An 18747-nucleotide genomic window follows, 5' to 3' on the forward strand; every position below is an offset into this window, starting at 1 on the left:
TTTAGCGAGTCAATTATATAGAAATAGAAAGCGAAATAAATGGTGGTTGTTCGATATGTACTAAAAAAAACCTAACTAACTTAACTAACTAAGTATTAACTTCGGTAATTTGTGTCTTTCTATCCGAAAATTATTCCTTGAAGAACATGTTCGTGTTTGGATAACTCAAGATCGGTCTCAACCTTAATAACTAGCATTGTAGTGATTCTATAGCTCATCTATCAAAAGGGTCGTACTTTCTGAATCCCTTAACTACTTGGTTTCCTCGTACATGCTCTCACAAGTGTTTGTGTTTGTTCGAGTGTCGGTTCCCTAGGTGCTTCACCCATTGAGGCATTTAGTGTTTGTTTTCTCCTTTTCTATCCCTACCTCAATGGATTTTTCATCCATGAAGCCATAATCTGTCACACAAAATAAAAAAAAGTTGGGTTATAATCAATTTTCGTTCGTTGCTAACTCAAGAATATCACATAACTTATCAAGATTCACTCAAAGTAACATCATTAATCATAAAAATCTTAGATACCACTTAATATCGGTAACAAAACCGAAAACAAAAAAAACAAAAAAAAAAATGGGGGTCGTCGGCAGAACCAAAAACTCCAGCGAACACCGGAGTTTTCGCTCGCACACGATCCACAAAGGGCGGCCGAAGGCTGGGATGCCACGAAAACAGTGAAAAAACGAGAAGGAACAGAAAACCCCGACGAAACCGAACCATACGAGATCGACGACAAAACCTCCATTTTACTTCACAAAAGTAATCCCAAAACCTTTTACACATTAGGAGTAGATTTAGACGAATCATTTACACTAAACACCGTCGACAAGGAAGACGGAACGTCGGACTTCCGAACTTCTCCAGATCCGGGAGTGTGAGGCCCTTACAAACGAAATTTGTACCAAAAACGGGGTTACGGTGAAGAAGAGACTCAGGAACAGAAAAAAAAAAAGAGGGAAAAAGGACGTCGGGACAACGTTATCGAGGAGAGAGAAAGGTCACCAGAAAAACGTGCAGGCAGCGGGCGAAGAGGACGAAGTCCAACCCGAGGGCCGAATCCAGCAACCCGAACCAAACCCAGTTCCCTTAGGTCGGCCCAGAACCTGACGGTTCCCGCGGCCCAAACGCTCCAGCCCAAACCTCATAAGCCAGCCCGCCTGCATTTTTTCCTTCACCCGCGAACGGCCTATCACCCGCGAACGGCCCGTCACTCGCGTACGGCCTCGACCCGCGAGCGATCCGATAACCCGCGCCTCGACCCGAGACCCCTGCACACGTGTTGTTCTCTGATTGTGCCACGTGGCACGTCGGCAGCGCGGCTCCGATGGCTTATTTGGCTCGGAAAACCTATTTACAGCCCGTTTGTCACCATTCCAACCCTCCTGGACTTAGTTTCGGCCCTGTTTAAGGTAAAATAGAACATTTTAAGGTCGTATTTCACAAATTCAAGTTGGGAATTAATTATATTTGTGAAATACTGATGAAAGTGATGAATGAACCAATAGGAACCAACCACCAACGGAAGCGTAGAATGTTCATGAGGAGCTAAGAGCTTACGTTATATTCTAGGGAGTACTTTGGCTAAGGCCTACCAAGTAAGTGGCTCACCCGTCGTAGGTTACGCGTTATTTGCTGTATGTTGGCACGTGCCCGTGGATTTGCATGTGTCATTAAATTGTATGCCAGTTTAATATGCTTAAGTACGAAATCATGTGAACGTGTATGTATGCTATGTATGTTGCTTAGTTTGATGTTATAGGTTATGCATGTGACGATATGTGGTCCTTGAATGATTATGACATGTTTGTATGGAATATGTGAATGTGAATCGCATGAATTGTATGACATGAAACACGGTAAACTGTCTGGAATCATAACCCCGATAGACATGTGTATGAAATGTGAACTGAAAATGAGAATGACATGAAGCATGGAACGTGACAGGGGGTTATGGTCATTAAAGATAAATGTAGTAATAGGGGGACCTCATGCATTGTGTGTGTTCATGCATCTGGGGGATACCCCCATCTCATCACGAGGGTACGGACGCGTACATCCAATGGCAGAACAACGATCGTTATGCATTGCATAGCGCTGCCGTGACGGTTCTAGTTTTAACGGGTCCCGGCATAAGGGGCTCACAAAGTATGCCCACCGGATAAGGGTAGTGGCCCAGCGGTGTGCGAACTAGCTAGTGAGCCCATACTCGCACGTTTGGGCTGTGTGTAGAGTATATGGTACACGTTCACGATTACCCGTTATGATTGCATCGTAGGGAAAACGAAATGAAACGAAACGATAAGGTCTCATCATTTCATTGCATGTGATTGTCGCATAACCCCGATAGGGGGCCACTTACTGAGTATTCTAGAAATACTTAAGCCTCGTGCTACTTTACTTTTGCAGATAAGAGCAAGGCACCCATGTGACAACGACGGCGGCATCGTACACCTCAGGATCGTGGCACATGCATAGGATAGTTGTTTGTTTTTTTTCCATTTTGTAGTCTAGGCTGAATTCGATTTGCATCATTAGTATAGGTTAGTATTGGTTGAAATATATTTGCATAATAAACCATAGGGGAGAATAAAACATTCATTTTGGTTTTGTTACTTCTACTTTAATGTTCTTTTCTTTTTCCTTGTAATCGTTTTCTCTTTCACGAGCTAATAAAAGGCGAGAGTAAGTCGCATTTATGAATATGGTCCATTTAATGTATATTCCGCATTTCAAGGTATAGTAATGACCTCAGATTAAATAGGTAAAATATTAGGGTCATTACAGTATCCACGTGCATGGATGTGATAAATACTTTCTTTGAATTGGGTTATGGAGAACTGGTATCCTCGTGCATGGATGTGACAAATAGTTTCTTTGAATTGGGTTATGGAGAACTCCATGACTCGCTGTCTAAAGAAGACTCGCTGTCTAAAGAAGTCTATAGAACCTATAACCTAATGCTCAATTTTATTAGCTCCTATGAGCTCATCATAATCATATGAATTTCATTTCAGGTTCAGATAATGTAACAACCTGCTTTTTGAGACTTCAAATCATAAACCGTCACACATATGGTTTAAAAACACTTGATAAAATGTTTCAATTTTTTAAAATAAAGGGTGACACGATGGAGTTCAAAATTTTAAATCAAAGTGCATTAATTACATAAAATATTCGGATACAAAATACGTACATGGAAGTTTAAAATAAAAAATCGAAATAGAAACCTATTGGGTCTTCTTGTCTAGGGCACAATGTCCTCTAACTTTTCATCTCTTGAGTTTTGACCCGATCCGGGACCTTACTGAGCTATTGATCTTCATCCCGTAGTCTCTCATGATGTCTTGTACTCGACTCATTTGGAGTACACCTACACCCATGGGTTCTCTATTAAGTTCTTGGGACATTAGGATGGTCAACTAAAAGGGATTAATTGGTGAGTCCTTATTAATCCTAGCGTACATCTAAGGACCTATTATAGTTTTTCAGGCTTTTAATTCTAGAAAACATGGCTCGTCCTAACCAACTAGACTTAGACCGTCAAGGGATGATCATTACACTTGCATATATAACCAACTAGACTTAAACATGGCTCGTCCTAAAGTGAGATATTTTGATGCATAAAAGAGACCAAACAGATAAGCAAGCCATACATTAACAATTTGATGTCACACCAATGAACTTAGTAGTTTAGACATTTTTACACGTTATCATATTTTTAAGATATGATATGATAATCTGAAGTAATAAAATTTACATTTTTTTTTAATTCAATAATAGTGATGGTAAATGATTCAAACCTATACTTTCTTAGTTGATATTACATATCTTAACGAACCGAATCGTGTACGATTAATAGTTAAAAGTAGTATCGTGTCAAACAAAAAGCATCGCTCAAAAAGGCAAGGGCGAAATGGTAATTTTACACCCATACATAACGGACAAAGAGCTCGAAACCTTGAGGCAGAAACAAAAACGAAAAAAGGGAATATGTTTTTTTTTTTTTGAGTAATTTATGTATGCCTCAAAAAATACAATTAATATTAACAATTTATTTTTTAAAAAAAGAGGGGAAATTTTATGGTTTCAGCATCTTTCTTAAGATATCCGAATACGTTGTCGTAACCCAACAGCTGTTCCAACCCGTTCGTTTGGTACCGTTAAAACTTTCACAAATTTGCACAAAGCACCCCAGAAGTTTGTTATATTGACGATGGCCCCCTCTTCTTTGCATTAATTACGCTTCTCCCGTGAAGCGAGGCGGTTGAATGGAGTGTTGGAGGAGGTTTTGTTGAGTCCGCTCAACGCAAATTTATGGAAAATTCCAATTCGCACCTACTTTTTTATTATATTGGTTTTGTTTCTATTTGCCCATTTTTGTCATTTCACCTTTTATATGTTTTTTTTTTTTTTTTTTTAATTACAATTTTGAAGTATTAATTTAGTCTGATCCAAGGCTATATGCGTAAAAAAGACTCGATCACCCGAAAAAATATATATTTAAATTTAGTTGTAAATCTTAATTAAATGTTTCAAAATAAATAAATAGATAAATGTTTTACGAACTAATATTTTATTTTTATTATAAAATTTTTTTTGAACGAACACCCCCATCAAACTCGCAAACCGTGCTAGAAGTAACTTAATTCATAGGGTTTTATACGTTAGTTGTGCTTTCAATATATGTTAGTTGTACTTGTTTCATAGGCTCGGATCGCCTATCCCGATTCTAGCTTGAGTTTTCTACTGGGTTTGCTTCTCAATTTGTTACTAGTGACAACATCTTTCGAGCTATGTTTTTTTTTTCCTCTCAATGAAACGGTGGGTTTTGATGCAAATCTCATTGGTATTCTAACTAACCTTTACTTAATTTTCCTATCCACGTTCATTATAAACTTCAAATTCATATATAAGATTTGCTCTCGGTCAAGTATAACCCATGTACTAGACGTTTTGATAGTCTGAGATAGGCTACACCTAAATGGGCAGGAATACTAATATCCCTAACTTAGCACTCACGACGTCGATTAGGACTTTCCATAGAGTTTAATAGGCTAACGAGCAACATGTCATAAAATACGCATAACAAACATGAATTGATAAAATACGCATAACAAACATGAATTGTTAACAAGTTCATATTCTACTCATGTAAACATAGTTATAGATATTTAGGTCATGCTACTAACATTTATATAACTAAGTCCCACTATCCTTTCACCGACAGGAGAGGGAGGTTACGTTGCTTTGTAAAGCCAGCCTCACGCGGTTTCCTCCATCTCTAAAGGACGCTACCCTTGGGCCTTTGCCCAAGCACAACGGCCCAACTCCATACTTGGAATGGACGTACCAGATATTCACTCCATGGACCCTACTCATTGAGGCCAATCTCCCACTACTTTAATGCCCTTATTTGAGTTACAAGCCCACATTACCAAGCTCGGCCAGTAAAAAAACGATTCCAACGGGGCCGTCGCATTGCACAATGCGGGGGGCTAAGACATGTGTGGAGCCTTAGAGCCCCATTGGATCGAAGATACTACTGGGCGAGCTTGGTAATGCGGGCTAGTAACTCAAATGAGGGCATTAAAGTGGTTGGAGGTTGGTTCAGCCCAATGAATAGGGTCCCCTAATCACTTGTTTAGAAGGTTCGATATGCTACTCGAGTAAAACGTCCCTAAAATGGTGATTTCTTTCCAATTTCTTCTAATAAAACTATTTTAAATAAGTTTTTATGGCCCGTACATATCAACACTCAAAACACGTGGATTCTTACCGAAGGCTATAATTGGAATTCGCTTAGCAATTTTATTTGCTTTTATTAAATGGATAGAGATTTGAATATTATTAAAATAAAATATCTTAATCTAAAGTAACCTAACTCTATAATTAATTAAAATGGGCTAGATTGAGAAAAAAGAAAAGGTAGAATTCCAAAAATACCCTCGATCCAGTAGGTGGGAAATGGTAATTTTACACGCCATCTTCCTTGCAGTGTAAAGAGCTCATAACCATGAGGCGGAAACACAGCGACATAAAAATTAAAAATAATAATAATAATAATAATAAAATGAAAAATTAAAATTGAGATTTATAATAGAAAGAGAAAGGAACCGTGTCTGTAACTGAAGGTCAAACTACACCCCAAAACGACACCACCACCACCACCACCACCACCGTAGCCACCGCAACGAAACGACACTGTTTTCCTCGCCGGCGAACTCTACCGCCGCTGCCATGTACTTCCTTTTCGTTTGCTGATTCCCGATCGCCCTCCGCCTTACTCCTTGGTCCATTTCTCCGGTGACGGCCGGGTAATCCAGCCTTCTCTCTTTTGCTTCTGATTTGATTATGAAGAGCTACGCTAAGGTTAATAGCAGCAACAGTAGCACCACTAACAAGAGTGCCAACGGCTTTCTTCCCAATTCATTGAAATTTATTTCGTCCTGTATTAAAACTGCTTCTTCCGGTGTCCGCTCAGCCAGTGCTACCGTTGCTGCCTCCATCTCCGGCGATGCTCACGATCACAAGGATCAGGTCTACTTTACTTCTTTATTTTAATTTTTGTTTGTTGTGGATTTCGTTACTTGGGGAAGTGATTTTACGTTTTCCCCAAGTTTGCGCTTGGATGAGTTGACGATTGGATTGGGAGAGAGTTCGGCAGATTTGTATGTTTTGGGGGGTTTTTAGGGCTGTATCGATGATTTTGGGTGTTTTAGTGCCGTCATTTTTGGTTGTTTAGAATGCTGGAGGATAAGAGAGATTAAACATTGGGAATATTTGTTCATCAAGTCTCTGGTTGCCTTTAGCTACTGCAGATTTGGTATCTCGAGGCTCCTAAGATCAGCTCTTTGAAAGAAAATGAGAATTGAGGAGAATGTGAACTAATTACTTAGTTCAGCATTTTTTTCCCGTCAAATCTACATGACCACCGCTGGTTTAATGGGTGATCTTACCTAAGGATCCTGTGAGTTTAGGATTTCTTTTACTTCTTTTGATCCTTTGCATTTTGTGTGGTCTGGGAGATTCTTTCGGAAATTTCAATTTTTTTTTAACTTCAATTGTAGAAACATTAGATACTTGTGTTTGTTGCTAAATAAAGGGCTTTCCCCCCCACTTCTCATCTTCCTTTTATTATATTAGTCTTTTCTTTGTTGAGTGTGTGCACTGATTTTGCTAGGATATTTCGAGTAGTTGGCAAGTAAAAGAAAAGAACCATTTGTAAGCGTGTGTTTTTAGTTTTATGTAGGGTTGTTTGATTGGAGAACAATAAACCAACTTTTAGGACGATGCGAGGGTTGGTGTTTTGGTTGAAGCTTTATTCTTTCAATATTGCTGGTCTGAAAGCGCAAGTTCTTTGGATTTTAGCATTTCTTATGCATGTATTGTTCTAGATGGATTATACGTTTTCTTTTTCATATTTTATTCTATTTTTTTTTACTAAGAGGATTTCTCGCTGATTAGTACTCTATACTCTGCTCTACTACTAACCTCTAGTACCAACCTGAGCTTGACTTAATTTGTTAATATATATATCCTCAACCAAAATATTAGAAGTTTGAATCTCCACCTTACAAGTTGTTCAAGTAAAAAACAAAAAGAATTACTAGTCTACTACCAAAAGTGCAGCCATGTTTATTAGAGTTAAAACATGAACTACGGAGAAGTAGGACAAGAACCTACAAAGAAAAGAAGCAACACTATATGAAGAATTTTGTGAACCTGAGAACCTATTGGGATATCATTAGGATCATATAAGTCTTTAAAAGAAATTTTTGCTTTTGTTTTGAATTTGCTTTATCATATGTATACCACCTTGATTTAGATTCTTTATCATTAAGTATGTCATTTTGATGTGGATGTTTAAATTTGTAGCAGCATTTTGATCAGAAATTTTCCTATTTGGAACTAGAAAATATTAGTTTACAAGTGGATTTTTCTGTGATGCAATGCATCTTTAATGCAACAGACCTATTCTGTGTGGAATACATTTGTTTTCTGTAGTACTTTCTCTAGCATGTCATATTGTGGTGCAATACAGCATGCGCAGTTTAGTAAGAATTCTCAATTGTGATCAAACAGGTATTATGGGCTGGATTCGACAGACTTGAGCTCAGTCCATCCTTCTACAAACATGTGCTTTTAGTTGGTTATACAAATGGCTTTCAAGTTCTTGACGTTGAAGATGCTCCCAATGTCAGCGAACTGGTTTCAAGACGGGATGATCCAGCCACATTCTTGCAGATGCAGCCTCTTCCGGCTGAGTCTGCTGCTGGTCAGGAAGGCTTTGGAGCATCACACCCAATTCTTTTGGTTGTCGCATGTGATGAGACCCAGAGTTCAGGTCTGATGCAAAGTGGCAGAAATGGGTTGGTGAGAGATGGATATCCTAATGGTCATTCAGAGAACATTACCCTCTCCCCTACGGCTGTTAGGTTTTACTCATTAAAATCTCGCAGTTATGTTCATGTTCTGAGATTTCGCTCAACTGTGTACATGATTAGATGCAGCCCCAAAATTGTGGCTGTTGGTCTTGCATCACAAGTAAGCTTATATTATGCTCATGAATATTATTTGTAATTAAGAAAAAGATTTCTATTTCCTTTTTCTTTCTGATACATAATTAACCATATAAAACACTTGGCATACAATTGCCTTAACAATGGATATGTTTTTTTTCCCAAACTAATCAAATGGATGGATGGTTGCTGGTCTTGTAGTTAAGGAAGACCATTTTCTGGAGGACTTTTAAAAAATCAAGACTATTTTCTGATGGATTAAAAAAAAAAATCAAAACTATCTTTTGCTAGTTTTGCTGTTTAAACCAATAATGTGTTTCCTATGAATATTAAACTGATTATGAAGGATGGTCCACTGCTTACATTTCAATTTTTTTTTAATTATTTACTCCTCTTGTTTACAGATTTATTGCTTTGATGCTCTCACCCTTGAGAGTAAATTTAGTGTTCTCACTTATCCAGTTCCTCAATTGGGTGGCCAAGGACCAACTGGGGTTAATATTGGCTATGGACCTATGGCTGTGGGTCCTAGATGGTTAGCTTATGCTTCCAACAATCCTTTGCAGTCCAATACTGGCCGTTTAAGCCCACAAAGTCCTACACCTCCTGGTGTAAGCCCATCAACATCACCTAGCAGTGGAAGTTTGATGGCCCGATATGCCATGGAATCTAGTAAGCATTTGGCTGCTGGGCTAATTAATTTGGGTGACAAGGGTTATAAAACATTGTCTAAATACTATCAAGAGTTTGTACCTGATGGTTCCAATTCTCCACTATCATCAAATTCAAGTCGAAAAGTTGGCCGGCTGGCATTACATTCAACAGAAACGGATGCTGATGGAATGGTTAGTCTTTTGACTTTTATACCGTAAGTTTTGCATGTGCATTGAAAATAGTCTGATATATTTTTGCGATAGTTACTTATATTAATCAACATGTTATATCTTCTTTTGATATTTCTGAAAGCACTAAAATATAAAAAGTAAACGGATATTGCATAGCAACCTACTAACGTTTGTGATTAAAGGTTGTCAATGTTATGCATCTTGTTCTGTGAATGACACTGAAGTTTTTGGGTATTGGCTACTAAGATTTGGCTTCTATCCTATCATTTTAGGGAGCTCAGGTATCAACTACTTAATACTTCCTACTGCTAGTTAGAGTCTGATCATATGAATGAGGACATATTTATACTATTCAATATGGGAAATTCTGATAGCTTTGCCCCCGGTTTTCAACGTTGCTCTTTTTGCAGGTTGTTGTGAAAGATTTTGTCTCTAAAGCTGTTGTATCACAATTTAAGGCTCACTCAAGTCCAATTTCTGCACTTTGTTTCGATCCAAGCGGGACCCTTCTAGTTACTGCCTCAACCCATGGTAGCAATATTAACATTTTTAGGATTATGCCATCCCGCCTACAAAATGGATCTGGTACTCACAGCTATGATTGGAGTTCCTCTCATGTGCACCTGTATAAGCTTCATCGTGGCATGACATCAGCTGTACGTTCTTGCCTTTTCATTAACTTTTCATTAACTTTTATGTGCTTACAAGTGGTCCTTTTTATTTCTCTCAATCCAGGTAATACAAGATATTTGTTTTAGTCACTATAGTCAATGGATAGCTATTGTCTCTTCCCGGGGAACTTGCCATATTTTTGCTCTTTCACCTTTTGGAGGTGAAACTGTTCTTCAAATGCACAATTCTTTAGTTGATGGGCCTAATCCTTTACCAGCTTCATGTGTCCCTTGGTGGTCAACTTCATCTTTTATCACAAACCAGCAATCCTTTTCTCCTTCTCCTCCTCCTACTGTCACTCTTTCTGTGGTTAGCAGAATTAAGAATTGTAATTCAGGTTGGCTTAATACTGTCAGTATGTCAGCTGTTTCGGCATCTGGAAAGGTTTCCATTCCATCAGGTGCTGTTTCTGCTGTTTTCCATCGTTGTACACCTCAGAATCTGCAATCTCCTCAATTAAGTTCGAATACTTTGGAACATCTATTGGTGTTTACACCTTCTGGCCATGTGATTCAACATAAACTGCTTCCACCAATGGGGGGAGAATGTGGTGAAACTATTTCGAGAAGCCCAAATGCTTCAATGCAGATGAAAGATGAGGAATTGCGAGTTAAAGTTGAACCTATTCAATGGTGGGATGTTTGCCGAAGAGCTGCTTGGCCAGAGAGAGAGGAATGCATATCTTCTATTACTCTCAGGAGAAAAGGAACTGCAGAAGCTGTTGAGGATACATCCTATAAACATGAGCATCTTGAAGCCCAAGAGTCAGAAAAGCCACGTGACTGTTCTCTCTTATACCTATCCAATTCTGAGGTGCAGATAAACTCTGGGAGGATACCTATCTGGCAGAAATCCCAGGTATTGGTCATAGTGCCCTTCTGATTTTTTTTTCAGGCATTTATTAAGTCGGTATTTTTTCCCTCTCTATTGCAGGTACATTTCTATACAATGAGTTTTCCTGGGTCTAATGAGCCAAGTAGCATAAAAGATCACATGAATGGGGAGATTGAGATAGAGAAAATACTTACTAATGAGGTGGAAATTAAGCGGAAGGATTTGCTTCCAGTTTTCGACCATTTTCGTGGGGTACAGTCTGATTGGCATGGAAGGTGATGATAATCGTGTCTCATTTCATTGCCGTAAATTTGTGTTGCCATATTCTTTTAATTTAATATCCCGTATTAGTTGGCAGGATTTTGTTTTATGTCTCACCTCTTCTCTTCCAATGTATTAGGATAATTCATACCTCTAGCTAAGGAAGGAATAAAAACTGGGCAAGACATAACCTGATAGACCCCAATTCCGATTTACATATGTTAGGAATGGGACTTGTAAGATGGGATTAAGAACTAATGAGTAGCGTCATAGATAGTTATAGCCTTATAGGTAGCTGCCGGTGACTACGGGTGGTTATTTGGTCATGTGGGATTTGATCTGATGTTAGATAGTCAATTAGCTATGTGTTTTGTGTTTGTAGTTAAAGAGGGCTTCTTTTAAATTTTGTTGAGCATAGGAAGGAGAGTTTTCCCGACCTCTCAAATGTGTAACTAGGTTGTAATCCTTCTCTTCTTATCAATAAGGGGTTTCTCTAGTGATCGTGCTAACAAAAACTTCTTTCTATGTTTTTCTCTGTGAATATTTTTTTGATTTTTTTTCTTTCGACAGATTCCAAAAGAAAGTCATGATGAGGTTTTTCCATAATAGGGCTTTTGCATTCTTGAAAGGGTGGTACCTTAAGGTCATGTCCAATAGATCCTTTACCTCCCTAGGAAATGTAAGATGCCATCCGAATATATTGAGAATTGTTGTTTAGAAATGTAGAGAATCAATTGCTAGTTGAACAAAAATTCTAAAATGACATCTTTAGTGTCACTACTATGGACTGCGTTTAGAGACCCTCCTCCTTGGTGTTATTCCTGTAGTTGTCCATTTTTTGCAAGTGTTAGGCTGTGGATCTCCATCACTTGTGGGGTTGTTGGCTTGCTCAGTCTCTTTGGGCTCAATGATTTGACTTTATTCGAGTTATGTTTGGCTTGGAATAGAGATTGCTTTGCTTTGGTAGAGGAGGTGTTTTTGGGTTTGCTTTTTCGAGATGAGGGCAAAGTCTTGTGGCATGCTAGTTTATTTGTCATTTTGTGGGGTATTTGACTTGAGGAGAATAATAGGATTTTTAGAGATGTAGAGAGGTGGTGAGATTTCATGCGTCTTTGTGGACGTCAATTCCTTTTTGTAATTATGATCTTTGCTTGATTTTATTGGATTGAAGTTTGTTTCTGTTGTTAGTAAGGATTCCTATTATTTATTTATTTTGTAGGTTTGGTTTTTTGCATGCCCTTGTTTTTCTTTCATTTTTCTCAATGAATGGTCAGATTCTTATATATATAATTTACTACTATTGTTAATAGGAATGGCTTATTCTTTAAATGTTTGTCTTCAATATTTAAAACCTAAGTATAAAAGTAGCAGTAGTTTAAACTGTTACAACTCAACTTTATATTTTTAAAGAACGTGACAAATTAATATTATTCTTCTAATAATTACACGAGACATAGAGACTTTAAGCCTTAGTGTGGTTTCATAGAGGCATAAGTGTTTCCTATGAAGCTTCTTATTGTCCAAAGAAGCCCTTAGTCTTGAGGCTAATAGTTAGAGCCTCTAGGCGTCTGGTTCAATAGCCAATAGTTTTTTCAAACATTGATCATGAGAAAGCCTTGATGAAGGTTACCCAAAGAATTTCCTTTTCCTTGCTAAAGTGTTTCCCATGATCAAGATAGAATTACCTCATACATGGAGGATTGATCCATCAGGCTCCTTTACGAATAAGTCTTCCTTTCTGAAGATGACCAACGGGACAATGAGAGTGAACTATCCCCTAGTAGGTTTAATTTGGAAGTTCAAGATTCCTCAAAAGTTTAAGTCATTTTATGGCCTTTGGCTTATAGAAGCCTAAATACCCACGAAAAGCTACAGACAAAGTTTTGAAATTGGGTGGTTTCGCCCTCAATCAGCTGCTTTTGCCTGCAAGAAGTCGTTTGACCACATTTTCCTGCAGCTTGATGCTTGTTTATGGCCAAGGGTGGTATTCTATTTTCAATGAGTTTGGGGGTGGACTTTTGTCTCTCTAAGAAGATCGACAAGTGGGTTTTTGAAGTGCTTGATATGAGTGTCTTTGGAGGGAAAAGGGAGGATCTTATGGAGATGGCTTCCTCCTTTGGAGCCTCTGTAAAGAAAGGAAAAGTTGGTTATTTGAAGATAAGTGTTTTTTTTTTCAGTCCTTTGGCTTTTGATGCAGCATAATGTCTCTTGGTGGTGTATAAACCACACTAAATTCTTTTGTAATTATAGTGTTTTGACAACTATTAACAATTGGAAGAGTCGTCTTTGATTGTTCTTTGGGGAAGGGGGTTCCCTCTACTCCTTTCTCTCAGGTTGTTCTGTGGTATTTTTGAGTAATATACATCTTTGTTTCTGGTTAAAATATGGGAGTTTTTATGTCTTTTGCATGATGTAAATGTTACTGGTGGTTGTGCAAGATGCGTTAGGCTTTCAACAGCTTTGTACTCTGTCTGTGCATGCTGCAGAAGATTTATGTTGATGCTTTGTGTATTCAATTGTTGCTTATTTTTCCTCGAATACTGCCAATGTCTTAATCCATTTGTTCCTTTATTTCGTTAGCCTTTTGCTGTTGATGTGTGCATTTCTTGCACAATGTCTTAAGAGAATGGTTCATGTGAGTAAAATCTGTGATATATGTATTTGACGCTTGCTTGGTACTGAATTGCTTACCTTGATGCCACGTGATCCATATCAATAAGTGAATTGTAAAGACACATAGTTGGCTGAAAGTTGGAGTTGTTGGTTTCTTTTGCAGGAGCCATGCTGGAGCAAAAAGCTCTAACCCAAGTTTAGATTCTCATAGCGCTGGAAGGAAGTATTCAGAAGGTGATATCATTTCAGGTATAAAGTTGGATTCACCTGGCTTGGAGGAAAATTCAGATGTTTTTTTTCAAGTTTATCAATTCATTATATTCCAGTGTCTCCTTTTTCCCTAACCTTCTACTATGATTTTCAGATGTGTCTTATGCACCCATTGCTAAGTCTGTGGGTGACATTAAGATGGAAGAGAAGGATGGATCGGTTTTGTCCTCGCCAGTTATGAAAGAGAAGTCTTTCCAAGAATGGGCTTCGGTTTCTTCTAAACAATCTAGCACTGGACTTTCCCCAGTTGAAGGCAGTGATTTTACTAACAGCCCGTCAACGGTAACAAGTTGCTCACTCTCCACCGATAGAACTATTTTAAGAGCGGTTCAGTCGTCCAAATGTGGAGTGGCCAGTGAGGGCTCTAATACAAGTTCCAACCGTTCTGACTTGAGTATGAATATTCTTGATGAGGGACCAATGGGTGACTCATTTGATTATGAACCATTCTTTCAAGAAGAATATTGTAAAGCGATGGGTCGTAGTAACTGCCGTGACCCACCAGCTTTAACCGACGACATAGACAGTAGTGGTAGTCCTCGTTACAGGGAGAAATGTGAGGAAGATGGGGACACTGATGACATGCTTGGTGGCATATTTGCTTTCTCTGAGGAAGGTACAAATTGGGTGAAAATTTTGTTAATATATTATTCTTATTTCTAGCGTGGCTTGGCTTGCGGAAGAAAAATCTGCTGTTCTTGTTGTCACAAGGGTAAATGGCTCTGGCATAATGAATTAAATTAACAAATTTCTGAATTTAACACACATATAAAACATTTATGGTGGTGACAATAATAAATATATGTTTGGATGTAATATAAATATGATTATGAAAAAACAAAAAAAAATCATTGAAAGTGTTTTGTGAAAAGGCACTTGTAGAGTTCTTTTGGTGCGAGTTTTTGATTGGAAAGTATTTCAAAAGTACTTTTAGCGAGGATAAAACCAGATACTAAAATGATTTGTTGTTGGTCACATATCCAGAACCACTTATCATAGAAGCACTCGGAACACACCTTACAAAATTTACCTCACCAATAGTGGCTTTTATGTTTCAAAGAGATACTTGTTGGTGGTTGTGGTTCATTGAAGTGATGGGTTCATATAAGATTGCACGAAACCTGAGTTATATCTGTTTATTGTATTTCAAGTAAATTGATGGTTTCATTGTTTTATTTTCCTGATGGGTTCAATAGCAGGATCTGAACTCTGCATATTTGTATGTAAATAGTTATGTTTCTTCGATTTTGAGCTAAATCTTGAACTGTGACATTTATTTCTCACGTTTGGTTTACTTAATATTGCTCATGTCTATAGTTATGAAGTCCTATTCACAGCACTCATCTGTAATTTAATGCCACAAATTCATCTTGCAGGGTAGTATTCTTCGCATGTCATAGTGTTCTGTAATAATCGACTGTTGGATTTCAAATGCCTCAGAGAACAGTCTGCTGGTTGTCATCGTCGTTGTCGTGTTAGAGCGTTTATCCTAATTAATAAAATTGGGCTTGTTGGATTTCGATGAGTACAATGCTACTGACAGATAGAAGTGATATGTTATTGATGGTAGCACTGGTGGGACTGGTACCTAGTTTCCTCATTTCCTCCCCTTTGAGTTCTGTGTACATACTGTAAATTGAAATTCATAGCTCAAATGATTTGTGGTCAGTGTTCTTACCAATGCTGTGTAATATTATTATTCATTCTTCGAAGAAAAATGAAAAAAAAAAGGGAATAAAGTGAAAAAAATGAATAGTTTATTGCTGCTGTACTGTACTTATTTTCTCATTGAGATTTCAAATTCTTGTTTGGAAAAGCTTATCAGATTGTGGAGGTTATTTTGTGGTTGTTTCTGCAGGAGCTGCTGGAAGAATTGACACTCTAGGAACTAAAGCTATATTACAACCCATCTTTACAATGAAGGAACCAAGGTCTGTCAAATGCCATTATATGTTTTTTTTTTAAGATAATAAAGAAGTGAAAATTTTCAGTTACCAAGTATTAGAACATTCTTGATTTATGCGTATGCTTAGTGATGGTAACATTCGCTAAATTTCCACATCATAAAGAATTTCTAGGAACAAGTTATGGTATTGGAAATAATGTGAGATATTTACCTTTTGAAATTAGCTAGGAGTGAAGTGAAGTAGATATGTCAAAGGTTTATTAGTCAGAGCCATTTTATAGGAAGTTGAACTTTGATTTGTGGCAAGTGCAAGTAGAAGGATGTTCTAATATAAAATTTGTGTTGCACAAGGCCTTGAAGGGAAACGAGGGATGATACTTTTAAAGAGTTAAAACGATGATGGTGGTCCAATGATAGCGCTAGTAGAGGTTCTAAGAAGTCCAGCATGAGTCATAAATTAAGAGACTAAATTCTCTCTTGCAAATGTGCATGAAATTTGATTATGAGATGAAGAAAAATCGTACTTCATGGGAGCACTCAGCCTTGATAGCTAGAAATTGACAAAAAAGGACTTTGTGCAAAAGAAAGGTAGTTGGGAATGCAGACAGTCTGAGCACATGAAAAAGGATTGTCCTCATAGAGTAAGTTCATTAATTAGATGTTGACGTTACCTCGTTTGTCAGAGAAAGTTAGACATTCATCTTTATAACATGTATACTTTACTATGATAGATAATGTAAAGCTAGCATTTTCCATATTTTCAGGTGGGTATTGACATTGTCGAAGTTATGTCAATAGTCAAAGAACTTGTAGGTGAGCCAAGTAGGTTGGAGTTGTATTATAAATTTCAATAGGATGAAGAGAAGTCTAAGGAAGTGTCAATTTAAGTAGTCTACTCTATGGATGAATGAGTAAACTATAGTTATCTGAATTAAGAGTTAATGCTTGTCATAAAGACCATAGGTATAATATGAGTGATAGGTTTTCAAATATCATGTCATGATTGATTTTATGGAGTTTTTGGTGAAACGTTAGTAGTGTAGCCATCTCAAAACCAAAAGGAACAAAAAGGTCACGTGGAAAAATTAGTCTAATCTGAAGTGTCTGTGTCAAAGTTTTACTACAATAGAATTACAGGTATCATTCTCACAATTGAGGATTTAGTTTGTCAAATTTAGTGCAAGTTATTGGTAATTCAAGTTCAAAGTTATTCATTTTTATTAGGAGTATTTCTGCTGAGAGAAGTCTTATGTTGATAGGTTTATGAATACATATATTGATATGTTTGTAGAATTACGAGTTATGTGCAAAATTTTCTTTTGAGAAGTTACTAGCAATCTCTTCTTTCATTAGAACAAATACACATTAAAAATAATTAGAGATGTCTATTTAACTTATGAGATTAGAACTTGGTGGAGATCCACTTCAAATGGAGTAGAGAATCCCCATTTAAATGGATAATTTGGGAGGGAACATGAAGAGATTTCTCTCCGTTAACTAAATGGGGCTGAAGACGAAGATTATATTCTCTACCTCATCTGACCATAACCAATATGTTTAAATGGAAAGTTGGTTGTAAACCTCTTTCAAAGTTATGAGATGGATGTGCATTCAAGATTCTTGTTTTTTGTGCTAAATTTTCAAGTTATTTTTTTTCAATCTTACACCCCGAACCAAAAAAATCTGATCAATACACCATTTCACACGTTCTTAATATGTTACAAATTAAAGTGAAAACACTAAAAACATAAAAATATTAGAGCCTGGTCTCACACCACAATATTGTTTTTACTTAAAACATTATATTCGAAAAAGATAAATATTAAAAACACTACTTGCACATGACCTACTTAAATTAGGATTGTCTAGCTCGACTTAACCGACACATAAAGACATTATATCCTACACCAAAATAATAATAATAATGACTCAAATTGAGTTGAACTTTCTGGAAGATGAGTATATTTATAGATAAAAAATTTGAACTTTCGATTCTCTTGAAAATGTAAGGCGGGAGTATATTTGACTTTGAGCGGAGGACAAATATTAAAGAAGTCAGCTAGATTCGTAGTTTAAAGTTGTTCTTTTAGAATTAATTATTATATTCTACGCTAAGACAAGGAATAATTATCTTCAAAGTAGCGATAAGTAAGCGTCATTCCTTTATAGTTTCAAGTTTTATGTGTCGAATTATTTATGATCATTGTAGCAGCTTATGAACTTTTCATATGATTTATTTATGATTTTATATAAATAAATCATATACAAAGTATGGCTCATAATCCACTATATAGTTGTTTGTAGCTAATTGTATAGTTTATTTATTACATATAAAAAGATAAACGTAAGTAAACATCAGCACCAGTGGTCTAGTGGTAGAATAGTACCCTGCCACGGTACAGACCCGGGTTCGATTCCCGGCTGGTGCAATTTTTTCTCACGCCATAATGAATTTTTTTTCACTTTGAGCGACTGATTGGGTTCAATCACGTCCGTCCGATCTTCAAGATGACATATAGTGTCTTTAAAAAATACATATATATATATATATATTTTTTTTTTTTTTTAAAATTTTATCCTAAATGAATAAATAATTACAAAAAAAAAGAAAAAAAAAAATCATCTGGTATACAATATTTAATTTTTTAATTAAAATGCCAAAAAGAATATTTAGAACCTGATTGTTATAATTACATTAATGATAATTTTGTTATATTATTAAATGCTTATTTAGAAGTAAAATATTACAATTCTAACTATCTAGCAGCCCAAAAAAAAAATTATGTTTACAAATAATTATATTTTTGGATAAGTTTTAGGTAAAAT

At 36.8% G+C, this 18747-nt stretch overlaps 1 protein-coding gene and 2 non-coding genes across 3 annotated transcripts; 2 read left to right on the forward strand and 1 right to left on the reverse strand.

Annotated features, from left to right (window-relative positions):
- Positions 1–5154: 5154 nt before the first annotated feature.
- On the reverse strand, positions 5155–5446 carry LOC147792982 (signal recognition particle RNA). Its single transcript, XR_015420849.1, has one exon.
- A 650-nt stretch (positions 5447–6096) lies between these two features.
- On the forward strand, positions 6097–15775 carry ATG18H (autophagy 18h-like protein). The gene is made up of 9 exons (XM_023674454.2): positions 6097–6538; positions 8084–8545; positions 8925–9365; positions 9776–10021; positions 10101–10895; positions 10971–11146; positions 13909–13994; positions 14110–14631; positions 15392–15775. The coding sequence occupies exons 1-9, from the start codon at positions 6353–6355 to the stop codon at positions 15394–15396; spliced, it is 2919 nt and encodes a 972-aa protein (XP_023530222.2). The 5' UTR covers positions 6097–6352; the 3' UTR covers positions 15397–15775.
- Positions 15776–18279: 2504 nt separating this feature from the next.
- On the forward strand, positions 18280–18350 carry TRNAG-GCC (transfer RNA glycine (anticodon GCC)). The gene has a single exon. It is a non-coding gene; the product is annotated as a tRNA-Gly (tRNA).
- Positions 18351–18747: the final 397 nt, after the last annotated feature.

The sequence above is a fragment of the Cucurbita pepo genome, chromosome 4 (genome assembly GCF_057944985.1).
Source record: "Cucurbita pepo subsp. pepo isolate OVF chromosome 4, ASM5794498v1, whole genome shotgun sequence".
NCBI classification, from domain to species: Eukaryota; Viridiplantae; Streptophyta; class Magnoliopsida; order Cucurbitales; family Cucurbitaceae; genus Cucurbita; species Cucurbita pepo.